Below are 13,553 nucleotides of genomic sequence, written 5' to 3'. Positions count from 1 at the left end.
GATTTCAAGGACGATATTGGATATGCGTCTTGAAAAGGGAAAGCCTGTAGGGCCACATGTTTTCAAAATGATTAGTCTTTTTGAAAAACTGAATCGACTGGGAGTCGATAATGGCCGAGATTTTGCCACTGATATTATTTTGCATTCACTTCATAGTGGGTTTAATCAATTTAGAATGCACTATAATATGAATGGCTGGGACAAATCTCTAGAAGAACTACACGCTATGCTCCAAACAGCCGAAGAGAACATTGTAATAGTTGAACCTAAGAAAGAAGTTCTAATGGTTCATAAAGAAAAGGGATTTAAGAAGGACAGGAAGCAGAAATTCAAAAGGAAGAAAACGGGTAGAGTGAAAGGTAAAGAAGTTGCCATGAACAAGAATACCCATTCTGATTCCAAGTGTTTCTATTGCGATGGCACGGGTCATTGGAAAAGAAACTGTCCAAAATTCCTGGAAGACAGAAAGAGCGGAGCTGGGAGTTCCGGTCAAGGTAAAAATTGTTAAAAGTTATTCAATTAAATACACATTCCTCAAGGTATGCGATACCTAAAAGACTCTTATCATTGTGAATGACAGGAGCGAGAGGGAGCTGAGTATTTATTGAAGAGGAGATGAACCTGTCGAAAGCTGTAGAAGGCAAGAGTTGCTGGAAAAGCTCAAGAAGGATCATAGACTCGATAGGCAATACTTTAAAGTAGTTTTAGTATTTCTATTTCTTTTTAGAACATTGACTCTGTAATGAGATTATGGGAGTGAATAAAATATGAGATATTTTATGATGTTCTTAAAAGAGCCTATCTAACTTTTAAGTAAATTTTAACGGACGATCCGACTTAGTCATTCTAAATCTTGTAAGAGTATACAAGAGTACAGTTAATCGTAGAAAACAATGTTGGACATGAAAGTCTGCGATTAGTGTGATTAGAATGGACATAAGACTTGATTGAGGAGGAGTTTTAGAAACAAATCCAAAATCGAGGAGTGGGTCTGGATGACTAAAGAATATGATGAGGTCATGAGTTCGATAGTCATCGGTCTTCCAAAAACACAAAGTCTAATACGTATCTGCCAAACCACTAAAAACCTAAAAGCTATAGTGAATAATTGAGTCCATCCGGATATGGATATTATTTTAGAAGGAGTTCTAAAATTATCAATTATTCTAATGTCTAAAGAGTGTTAGACATAAGTTCTTCAAGAAGAAGAACGGGGTTTTCTCGCCAAACATCGGAACACAATGAGATTGTTGCTCTCGATGGTGTCTTCATTAAAAGGAGGGTCCTTCTAAGAAGACAAGTGGGAGGAAAAATCGAATGGGATTCGATAAAGAGCAACAAGAGGAAGTAAGGAGTTACTTGCCTTAAAACAAAAGAGAGTAAGAGTTACTCGACTTAAAACGAAAGAGAGTAAGAGTTACTCGTCTTACGTGACAAGGGATGTCGACTTGAATAGTTCAAGGGACGATCGCCTAGAAATTTCTTAAGGAGTTAAGAAGGTTGCTCAAAAACCCCAATGAGTCTTGGGAAGATTCAAAAGAACTATAGCAGAAACCACTCTGAAATTGGATCGGAAATCCAAAGAGATAAGAGTAAGAATGGTTGAATCTTGTGAGACAAGAAGGTAAGTGGGAGTGAGACAAGAGTTGTTTCAGGGGTCCTGTATGTGGGAGACATACAAGAAAGGACAAGAAGACGAGGGTGAATTAACCATGGGCATCAAAAGTCTATGGAGATAGACCTTAGATGATAAAGACTCGTTCAAAAGGAGTTTTGGAGAGGTCTGAATAAGAAATTCTCTTGGAGAGAAATTCTACCCAACTCCCGTGATAAACACAGGAGAGACACTTATGCTAGGAAACATAAGAACGATCATGAGATGATTGTTGTTTGCCCGTACATCTAAAAAGTACTTGGAGTACGAAAAGATGTCGTCGCCCATACAAGTCAGAAGATTGAAGAAAGTCATAAAAGTAATCTTCCGAAAACAAAGATAGGAATCTTTTAGGAAGGGCTAACAGATGGGAAAGAGTTTTCCATGCTGGGAGTCGTTACTTAACTCTACTAGATAAGAAAGTAAAATTAGAACTTGGGAAGTACTAATTTCAGTGGGAGAAAACTGATAATATCATAACAGCTTACGAAGAGTTCGAAAGAAAGATAATTACAAAGCGAAGTGAAAAGGAAACTAAACTGTCACCTTAGAACGATCATGAGATGCTCGGGTCTAAGGAATTAGGATCCAGGAGTAGAATCCTAAAAAGACTTGTAAAATTGAGAACGTGAAGGAGTTCACGCGGGTGCTCAAATTTTACAAACTATTGTTATCCGAAATAAACTGGGTTTATTTCGTCATCTAAATTGTGGTTTAGAATTTAGACGACAGTCCAAAAGGATGGAGTGTTCCAGGTAGGTTTATTAGATACGTGATCTAATGAAAGAAACCCTACTAAGTGAACATGGAAGCACATCATCCTACTATCCCTAGTCCAGGTCATTAGTTGGACAATAATGACTTATGAAGACTAGCATGAGTGATTGACAAGATAGCGCTGTTTCTTGGGCTATGGGAATAGGAGTATTCAAAGGTCAACTTCATGGGTGTATAGTTGATACACTGGAAACCCGCCGAATGAGAGTACTTCAAGAGTTGAAGTTATAAGATGTCATAACTCTCATTCAAGCAAATTGGAGAGATTCCTCAAAACATGAGTACTCACTCAGTTTATGGAAGGAATGTCGAACTTTGGTACCGTCAAACGCCATCCGTAAAAAGTGGTTATAAAAGCGGCATACTGGGGGAGACAGGATAGACATGAAATTGAGTGGGAGTACAAGAATGGATTATGTTTTCCTGAGTAAAATCGGGATAAAGTATCTCCGGGCCACTTGATGAGAAACAACTGAAAAATGCATGGCCGTGCTCAAACGGATTAAGAGTTAATCGTTTGGATTGTAAGTTGTTCTCGGGATCAAGAGAGTCTGATAAATATGACATATCAGATGAGATACGAAAAAAAAACATGGGAATCGAGCATTGCACTTGTTCTAAGTACAAGTGGGAGACTGAAGGATATGGTGCCTGAAGTCTGTAGGAATGGTATCCTTCCGAAGGAGTGTCCTTCGACCAAGGATGCAATGCGTGCAATTTGGCTATTAGGATCTTAATGACCTTATTCGGAAGATCATTAGTCCGGTCCAATTAGGGGTCGTAATGCTTAGCTAGAAGCCAACTACGATCGTCGAATCAAGAGTTGATTCGCGGCTAACATAGACCGGATCCTACAAGGGTTACACAACAGAATAATGATTTGAACGGAGAGAATTGACTAGATGGATAATGGCAAATAAGTGGATTGGATCCGTTATTGGTAAGTCCAGAAAGATTCGGAGAAGTCCGAAAGAGATAAACATGTCCGGGCCCAAAAGGGAGGCCCGGAATGGCTTTAGGGAAGCCGGCCATGTGATGGCCGGCCAAGGCAATAGGGCCGGCCATGTGATGGCCGGCTAGGCCCTAAGTGGGCCGGCCAAGGAAGCCCATAAAGGGCTATGTTGGCCGGCCACACTTAAGTGACCCAATGGAGGGTATTTTGGGTGTTGCCTAATAATTAGGTTTATGGAATCCTAGTTTGAGTCTAATACCTCTTCTAGGGAATTCTATATATACCTAATTATACAACCTAAAGAAAGAGGCAATTCAAAGATTGAATTCTCAACAACTGAGAGGGTTAACTGAAAGAGTTTCAGAATATACATCTCAGAGAGAGAGAGAGAAAAGGAGTTTTCTCAAGTATCTAGTCAAGAAGAAGGAGTTCTTCATCTCAACCTTCAAGAAGGTCCTAGCTGACTGAAAGGAGGGAGTTCAAGTCATTATTCGGTGTCTCAAGTAGAGGAGCTACACTTGGAGCTCTTATCTTCCGAATACTGATCGGAATTTAGTTCGTGGGAAAGCGATTAAGAGGTAATCTTCTTTCCAATCTAGTTCATTGGTATGTTCATGTATAGATCCTGGAATTAGTGTTAAACATATGATGTTTGAGATTCCGCTACCAACACTAATAGACAATTAGGTGTATGAGATACACTAGGTTATTCCCCATCACGATCCGCCCGAGTCCGACTATATTATGCCCGAGCCCGACCGAACCCGCCCGATTCCCACCCCTAGCCATGAGACTACAGAACTAAGTTGCTTCGAAAACACTGGATCGTGCTATTCGGGCTTACTTCGGTGCTCAACGATAATACGGAATTTAGATGAAATGGCCTCCGTTGTTCGCCACATGTCAGCCCGTGTACCGCGCTCCAGAACCATTCCCGACATTGTCCCGAATGTTGACCAAATGTTGACCTGACTTTAACTTCACATAATTCCCTCCTCCGGACTCCGATTTGACTTCCGTTTTCGCCTACGGACTCGTCTTGGACTCTACTTTTCACCCACGCACTGACCTTGACAAAATTACTAGAATTTCCTTGACTCCAAATTACCAAAATACCCTTCATGCATCCTTTTTCTCATTTTTAACCGTTTTCACACCTAACTCTGGAAAAGACACTTAACCAAGAAAATCAACCATTTTATTATACTAAAGACTCGAAACGGACAATCTTGGCTAAATTAAACGACCTAGATGGGACATTTTCATGACCCATCAAACATCCCCAAACTTAGATTTTGCTAGTCCCCGAGCAAAATAAAATACAAGAAAAACCTAACTCACTTTCGGAGGAATCCCGGTTGCATTTAGCATATGCAACAAGCCGTTAAACCCCTAGGTTGCCCTAGTGGACGAGTGTTGTCTCGTGAGGGTTTCTAGAGAATATACCCACAAAATTCAAAAAACATTTCAAAAAATACAATAGGGTCCAAAAACACTCAAAGTCAACTAAGACAGACCAAAAATGTTTATCTCCTAGAAAATTTTAGCAAGCTAATAGGAATCAGTCAAAGTTAACAACACTATACAGACGTTAAAAATCTCTTCACTAATAATCTAGACTCGAAGTGCACGTGACTAGCCACAATGAGAATCACTTCAGTTCTGAACAGACAGAGCCTTGATCTCTATCTTAAAACATTTCGCCTTGACTTTGGCCTCATAGACGTACGCTTTAAAAATGAAATCACACAAGAAATGGTTCGCTTGTATGTGTGAGTGTGATCACTTAACTTGAACTCAACACATAAAAAGGGGTGAGGACAACATTTTAGAACGAATGATCTACGAAAAGGAATATAGCCACTAAATGGAATGGGGAAGCTCACTTACCCTTCTCACCCACTCTACCCTCTAAAAATGTGATGCAGGCGCATAACACGTGGGCCCACGTCCACGCGTGCCCACGTCCCGGTCGGCCACAATAGTGGTCCTAGTTAGTATAGGATTAGGAAGTTACCGTAAATTGGTATTTCTTTTATTTAGAAGTTTCTATATTTTAAGTATTTTTATTATTTAGGAATCCTAGTTTGAGTCTATCTAGGAAAGTCTATTATCCTATAAAAGGAGGTCTAGTCTATTTTGTTATTCATATTGAAGAGAAAAACCATTAAAGTTAATTAAGTTTTAGTTTATTTATCGTTTTCTTTACCGTTCTTCGTTTATTTTATTGTTCTTATTTTAATTCCGCTGCGTCTACATCAAGTGGTATTCAGAGCCATGTTTTTTAACCAATCACAATGGATAATACTACTGTTCCTGCTACAACAACTAAAGAGAGGCTACCAACTTTTGCTTCCGAATGGGACAACATCAACAAGAAGTTATCCTCGGTTACAAAATTGAAAGAAGCTTTCGATAATTACAAGAACAAAAACATGGAAAAATTTGACCATATCGATCATCGATTCGATCAAGTCAATGAATCCAACATGAAGTTATCTAAACAACTCGAAAGCATATGTAAGTCTCCCTCTTCTACCACCACCCCTTCATCGTCCACTACGATCCAAACCTCATCACAACAACCACCTCCAAACACCACCAACACAACCTTTGGCATTACCACACCAATCCCAAAACCCCTATTCGGTCACACTATTACCCACCCGTGCCCGACAACTCCACTCCCACCGGTTTTTCCGTTGACATACATGATGGGGAATAACATAGTGTATCTCATACACCTAATTGTCTATTAGTGTTGGTAGCGGAATCTCAAACATCATATGTTTAACACTAATTCCAGGATCTATACATGAACATACCAATGAACTAGATTGGAAAGAAGATTACCTCTTAATCGCTTTCCCACGAACTAAATTCCGATCAGTATTCGGAAGATAAGAGCTCCAAGTGTAGCTCCTCTACTTGAGACACCGAATAATGACTTGAACTCCCTCCTTTCAGTCAGCTAGGACCTTCTTGAAGGTTGAGATGAAGAACTCCTTCTTCTTGACTAGATACTTGAGAAAACTCCTTTTCTCTCTCTCTCTCTGAGATGTATATTCTGAAACTCTTTCAGTTAACCCTCTCAGTTGTTGAGAATTCAATCTTTGAATTGCCTCTTTCTTTAGGTTGTATAATTAGGTATATATAGAATTCCCTAGAAGAGGTATTAGACTCAAACTAGGATTCCATAAACCTAATTATTAGGCAACACCCAAAATACCCTCCATTGGGTCACTTAAGTGTGGCCGGCCAACATAGCCCTTTATGGGCTTCCTTGGCCGGCCCACTTAGGGCCTAGCCGGCCATCACATGGCCGGCCCTATTGCCTTGGCCGGCCATCACATGGCCGGCTTCCCTAAAGCCATTCCGGGCCTCCCTTTTGGGCCCGGACATGTTTATCTCTTTCGGACTTCTCCGAATCTTTCTGGACTTACCAATAACGGATCCAATCCACTTATTTGCCATTATCCATCTAGTCAATTCTCTCCGTTCAAATCATTATTCTGTTGTGTAACCCTTGTAGGATCCGGTCTATGTTAGCCGCGAATCAACTCTTGATTCGACGATCGTAGTTGGCTTCTAGCTAAGCATTACGACCCCTAATTGGACCGGACTAATGATCTTCCGAATAAGGTCATTAAGATCCTAATAGCCAAATTGCACGCATTGCATCCTTGGTCGAAGGACACTCCTTCGGAAGGATACCATTCCTTCAGACTTCAGGCACCATATCCTTCAATACACCAACCCCCTTAACCTTCCAACCTCACCACCATTCTCCTTCACCGACTCATCTCTTCCAACTTTCGGTACAAACCGGCTAGACAACATCTCCTCACCACTCGAACAACTTACACCAATACGACCCGACAACTTCTCCCCTCACCAATCCATATCCCAACACCTCATTCCTACCCGAGGGGCCTCTTCCTCAAACCGACAACCCGACATCAACCAATCCTATCACCCTCATGAAACGGAAACTTTCACCCACACAGACCACCGACTACCCGACAACCAACCACCATACCGAACTCGTACAGCCGAAACCCTCACCAACCCCGATCGTCACCTAACCGAGACCCATCACCCTACCCGAACTCGTTTAACCAAACCTTTCCACCACCTCGAAAACCGTCTGACCGAGACACACCCTCCTGTCCGAACTCATCCAGCCGACTCACTCCTCCACCACCAAACCGAATTCCCATCTCCTCATCGACATCAGGAATCTATCTTCACCCCAACCCGTATCCATTCTCATAACCGAGACATTGATCCCTCCTTCACCAATCACCATAACCGGGAATTACCCCACAACACCAACCGAACCACCTACCATGAACCAGCCCCTCCCTTTCATCGCCATTAAGCACGACCAATGGGGAACCAAACGACACTTCATTACCCGAGAACTGACATCGAAATCCCTCCACCGGAATACGACAACAATTACCAACAAATCTCTTCCTATCGTATACGAATGGGCGTTTCTACTTATGACGGTTCAATTAATATTGAAAACTTCTTGGATTATATTTCCCGTTTGGAGATATTTTTATGTTATGCAGGTCCACGGACAAGAACAAGTACGTTGTGTTACCGGATATTTATCGAAAACCGCTCTTACTTGGTGGAAACATGAAACCGAACAACGACGATTGTTGAAACTGCCACCTATATCTTCTTAGTCCGCACTTAAGCCACTTATGATGGCTCGATTCCTCCCTCTTGATTATGAGAACCAATTATGTTTGGAATATCTTTGTGGTCGCCAAGGCCGACGATCAGTTGAAGAGTATGCTTCCGATTTTCAACGTTTGAGTACACGGCTTAATCTTCCAGATACCGAAGCCATGAAATTGGAAATATTCAAAGACGGTCTTCGAAGTGACATAAAAGATCTTGTCAACCTACGTCTTTCTCTTCCGTCTCTGAATGTATTAGTGTGGCTCGTTATTTTGAGTCTGATTCTCGATCAATCTATCGGGGAAACTACAATCGTTCTAATTATGTTAGGCCACCTCCAGATGACTCCGATCTATCAAAACCAACGGATGACGGATCTAAGAATATAACTGAGAATCCATATAAAAAAACCACCTCTAGTTAAGTGTTTTCGTTGTTTTGAAACAGGTCATTATTCTAATAATTGCCCGTTACGCGGTAAAGCAAACTTAGTGGAGAAACATCCTCCCTTGGATTCAGACGGCGAGGAAGTCGATCATGTCAATATTGACCCCGATTTAGGTGAACGTGTTATGCTAGTAACTCGTCGGGTACTTTTTACTCCACTTGAACCCGATCGTTCTCAAAGGAAAAATTTGTTTGTTACACGAGGTAGGGTTTTAGACAAAGTTTGTACTATCGTTATTGATAACGGTTGTGTGGAGAATTTGATTTCAGCTAGACTAGTTGCTTACTTGGGTATTCCTACTATTCCAAAACCATATCCTTATCGTACTGCTTGGATTCAATCCGATACTGCTACACGTGTTGATCGCATGTGTACCTTTTCGCTTTCTATTAGCTCTTTCTATTTGTCTGATATTACTTGTGATGTTACCGACATGGATCTATGCCACATTATTTTGGGACGCCCTTGGCAATCGGATGTGGATGCTACTTACAAAAGACATTTGAATGTTTATGAGTTACCATGGAAGAAGAAGATTATCACCTTGTTGCCGATTGCAAAATGATCTACTGAACTATCCTCTATCTAACAATCGGTTCGGGACGAACCTTCTAGGGAACGGGGAGCTGATGCAGGCGCATAACACGTGGGCCCACGTCCACGCGTGCCCACGTCCCGGTCGGCCACAATAGTGGGCCTAGTTAGTATAGGATTAGGAAGTTACCGTAAATTGGTATTTCTTTTATTTAGGAGTTTCTATGTTTTAAGTATTTTTATTATTTAGGAATCCTAGTTTGAGTCTATCTAGGAAAGTCTATTATCCTATAAAAGGAGGTCTAGTCTATTTTGTTATTCATATTGAAGAGAAAAACCATTGAAGTTAATTAAGTTTTAGTTTATTTATCGTTTTCTTTACCGTTCTTCGTTTATTTTATTGTTCTTATTTTAATTCCGCTGCGCCTACATCAAAATGTTTCCTAAAGGTCAACATATACAAGTGATGAGATGGATGATGATGAGATCCCGAGAATGTCGACGACCTCAACGGTTAGAGAACTTCAAACAACTTCGATACTTGGCTTTTTGCTTTGAACACTTATTTTATATAACAAACTAAAGTTCACATGAACTTTTTTACACAAACTTTCTTTTTCAGAGATTTTTCTCTTCACTTTTTTTGGTTTATTTTTTTTCAAACACAATTATAAACAATACAAATACCAACACTAGTATTCTTAACAATCAACTTTTCCTTCTTTCACACTTTGTTTTCACATTCTTCTTTATTTACTTTTCATGCCTTCATTCTCGGGAGTCATATGATGAATGGATGGTGGAGTATCCGTCTTCCTAAAGTTGACATTATTATCGGGTTTTATGGACTACAAGAGTAAGGTTTATTCGCTATCCTGATGTCACTCCTAGTGGTTATGATCAATATTCAATCTCCTTCGTTTTTTGGGTTTGTTGTTCAGGGCAAACGAAAGGTTAGTATTCAATCTCTCCTAAACTTCATCTTTTGTTCTCTCAATCTCTTGTAAACTTCATCTTCTTGAAATAGATTAGAAGTTCAGAATAATGTTTCTGTCTTTTAAGTATTTTTCGTTTAAGAAAAGTGAACTGAAATTGTCTATATTGGGTTTATTGCTAATGATGTTTCTGTTTTTTAAGTATTTTCGTTTGAGAAAAGTGAACTGAAATTGTCTATTTTGGGTTTATTTGCAAACAGAGGAAGAATTGAGATTTGGGGTTGGATTGCAATTGGAGTTATACCTGCATCCTTACCAGTTGCTCTCAAGTAAGTATTATTCCTTTCTTTTTTCCATGCTCTGAATTAGGTCTCTCATTTTGTGTGTGTTTTCTAATTTTTAATCTCTAGGGTGTTTCTCACACTCATAGACGAAGAATTGAGATTTGGGGTTGGATTGCAATTGGAGTTATACATGCATCCTTGCCAGTTGCTCTCAAGTAAGTATTATTCCTTTCTTTTTTCCATGTTCTTAATTAGGTCTGTCCTTTTGTGTGTGTTTTCTGATTTTTAATTTCTAGGGTGTTTCTCACAGTCATAGACAATTGAGATTGTCATGAAAATGTTTTCTTTGAGTTATTTTAAGGTATTTGGGTTGTATGGATGCATGTACATTGAGTACTCTCATGTGTTTGAGAAAATATCAATGGGAAAAATGTATACTGTCTGAAATAGAAAAAGGGTGGTGGTTTTGATAATGAGTAATTGAAAAAAAAAAGTTTCCTCTGAAAAGCTTTGTCTTTTAAGTCTTCATCCATCTTAAGTTTTGGACTTTGTTTGGTTCTTGGTTTCCTATAATTATTCAATCAATCTAATGTGCAGAGCAGAAAGAGAAGATTGTCCTGAAATTCATTGTTTTAGGTTCCAATGGTTCAACAGCTACAGATATTATCTCTACTTTTGTCACATAGATCGATGCCCAACGTGTACGGGGCTTTGTTCATGTCGAAAGCTCGACAGACCTTAAAAAAGCCTTGACACTTTGTAAGCTTGAGCTTCAACCTATACCTAGACGCTTTCTTATCGTCAATTCTACTACCTTGTAGTAATATGTTAGGTCTCTTCTTTTTAGTATATTTTCTCACTTTAATCTCTCAAGTTTTTGGTACAATAACAATTTTACGAATGTTGTTCTATCATCTTGGTATTTCTAGGAGCCTACTTGAATATATATTAAGTTTTATTAGTTGTTATTATCATGTATCAATTTTAATGATGAATTTTAATTGCAACAATTAATAATTTGGATCGAGAGTCCGCCATTGTAATTGAAAAAACTGGGAGCTTCCAAAATTCAGAGATTTCCAAAACTGGAAGTTCGAGCCCAACTCATTGGATTTGCTCTTATGAGTTGAAATAGATAGACCTCAACCAAAATTTGTAACAAAATTGGTCTAATGTACCGGTTTGATTAGCACTCAATAGTGGGTGTAGAGTTCACCCACAAAATGGATTCGAAACCATCGAACTTCGTACGAAAAAAAAGTCTGGTCTCATAACAATAAAAAGACAGTTTGAATGATTTTTTTTCTTTTTCTTAGGCACTCATATGTTAATAATTTTAATGGAAATTGAATTGGGTTATTGAATTTGAAAGACTGGTTCAACTTAGGTTGTTAGGATCGTGATTTTGAAATTTGCTCAATATCATAACAATAAAAGCACAGTTTGAATAATTTTTCTCTACCTCCATCGACATCTCTATAAGATCTCATTTAGTGTGGCTGCTTCTCTTGAGTTGCAATTTTGATTCTTTTGAATTTCAGAAAGGTACTTTTTATTTTTCATTACAACTTTGATTCTTTTACAGTAAGTAGTAATCTCTCTTTTGATCTTCAATATTTAATTGAGTTAATTCCTATATGGCCCCCTACTTTGTGACCAGCTTCCTTTATGGCCCCCTTTTTTTCGTAAATTCAAATATGGCCCCCTATTTTCTGGTAAATGTCATTACTACCCTTCTTAATTCTAAATTTAAAACATTAAAAAAATTATTTCCACCTCACCCCTCTCTCTCTCTCCACCTCATCTCTCCACCTCATCTCTCCCTACACCTCACCCCTCTCTCTCTCTCTCCAATTCACCTCTCTCTCTCTCCAACTCACCTCTCTCTCTCCAACTCACCCCTTTCTTCTCCGGTAAGGTGGCCGGCCGGAAAATTTTCCGGCCGGCCACCTTCAAACCTAAAAAAAAAAAATAATTCTCTCTCCTCTCTCTCTAAGTTTTTTTTTAAAAAAAAAATCTCTCCACTCTCTCTCTCTAAAACTCCGGCGAAGGGGGTTTCCCTTCGCCGGAGGATCTGTTCACGAACAGATCTGTTCGTGAACAGATCTACGTTTGAAGATGGAAGATTAAGAACAAGACCATGTGGTTGTTGTTGTTGCTGAAGAAGTTGTTGTTGTTGATGTTGAAGTTGTTGTTGATGATCACCAAATGCCAATTGAAGGCCGGTGGAAACAATATTAGGATTTTGATGATTCTGAAGTTGGGCGAGATTTACAAAAATTGGAGAAGTTTGAGATTGTTGTTGTTGTTGAGTGAATAAATTGATTGGGGCATTGATATTAACATCTTCACTTCTTCTCTTGAGATGATTATTATTTGAACCAACTACAAAACACAAAGAACAGAATTCAATATCAAACTTGCCTAGTTGAAGAAGATAATTAATAGCTCTAGTAAGTGGACCAATACCCAAAAACAGAGAAAATGAAGAGAATCTAGTATTATTACCTCCATTGTTGTTGAAAAACATATTAGATTGATCAAGAACACCACCAGATTGTTGTTGTAGTAATGAGTAATCGTTTCCAAGTGTGTTCTTTCTATCTTGCCCGTTCCTATATCACAATAACAGATTAATTAAAACTTGAGACAAAAAACAGGGGAAAACAGAGAGAAATGTAGAGAGAGATTGAATGAATAGAGCTACCTGTATTGAAGTAAAACATTAGATGGGTATTGAGCTTGAACGGCCATTGGAAATATAAGAAGAAAGAAGGGGAATAAATATAGATTGAAAAAAAGATAAAAGAAGGGTATTATATAGAGAGAGAAAGTCTAGAGAGAGAGAGAGAAAAATGGGTGTAAGAAGATGGCAGTAGAGAAGGACAGAGAGGACAGATAACAAGAAGGGTATGAACAGACCTGCTGTTCACGTGAACAGATCCTCCGGCGAAGGGAAACCCCCTTCGCCAGAGTTTTAGAGAGAGAGAGAGTGGAGAGATTTAAAAAAAAAAATTTAGAGAGAGAGAGGAGAGAGAAATTTTTTTTTTAGGTTTGAAGGTGGCCGGCCGGAAAATTTTCCGGCCGGCCACCTTACCGGAGAAGAAAGGGGTGAGTTGGAGAGAGAGAGGTGAATTGGAGAGAGAGAGAGAGGGGGGTGAGGTGTAGGGAGAGATGAGGTGAAGAGAGAGAGAGGGGTGAGGTGGAAATAATTTTTTTAATGTTTTAAATTTAGAATTAAGAAGGGTAGTAATGACATTTACCTGAAAAT

At 39.3% G+C, this 13,553-nt stretch overlaps 1 protein-coding gene across 1 annotated transcript; it reads right to left on the bottom strand.

The window, feature by feature from the left end:
- Positions 1–10,863: 10,863 nt before the first annotated feature.
- Positions 10,864–13,214, bottom strand: LOC147531015 (uncharacterized). Its single transcript, XM_086649718.1, has 4 exons — positions 12,990–13,214; positions 12,791–12,897; positions 12,369–12,667; positions 10,864–10,899 (listed from the first exon to the last, which is right to left on the bottom strand). The coding sequence occupies exons 1-4, from the start codon at positions 13,034–13,036 to the stop codon at positions 10,864–10,866; spliced, it is 489 nt and encodes a 162-aa protein (XP_086505844.1). The 5' UTR covers positions 13,037–13,214.
- Positions 13,215–13,553: the final 339 nt, after the last annotated feature.

Source organism: Eschscholzia californica, unplaced genomic scaffold (genome assembly GCF_041429995.1).
Source record: "Eschscholzia californica isolate CP2 unplaced genomic scaffold, dmEscCali1.0.p SCAF_6, whole genome shotgun sequence".
Lineage (NCBI taxonomy): Eukaryota > Viridiplantae > Streptophyta > Magnoliopsida > Ranunculales > Papaveraceae > Eschscholzia > Eschscholzia californica.
This window is presented reverse-complemented; position numbering and strand designations above follow the sequence as displayed.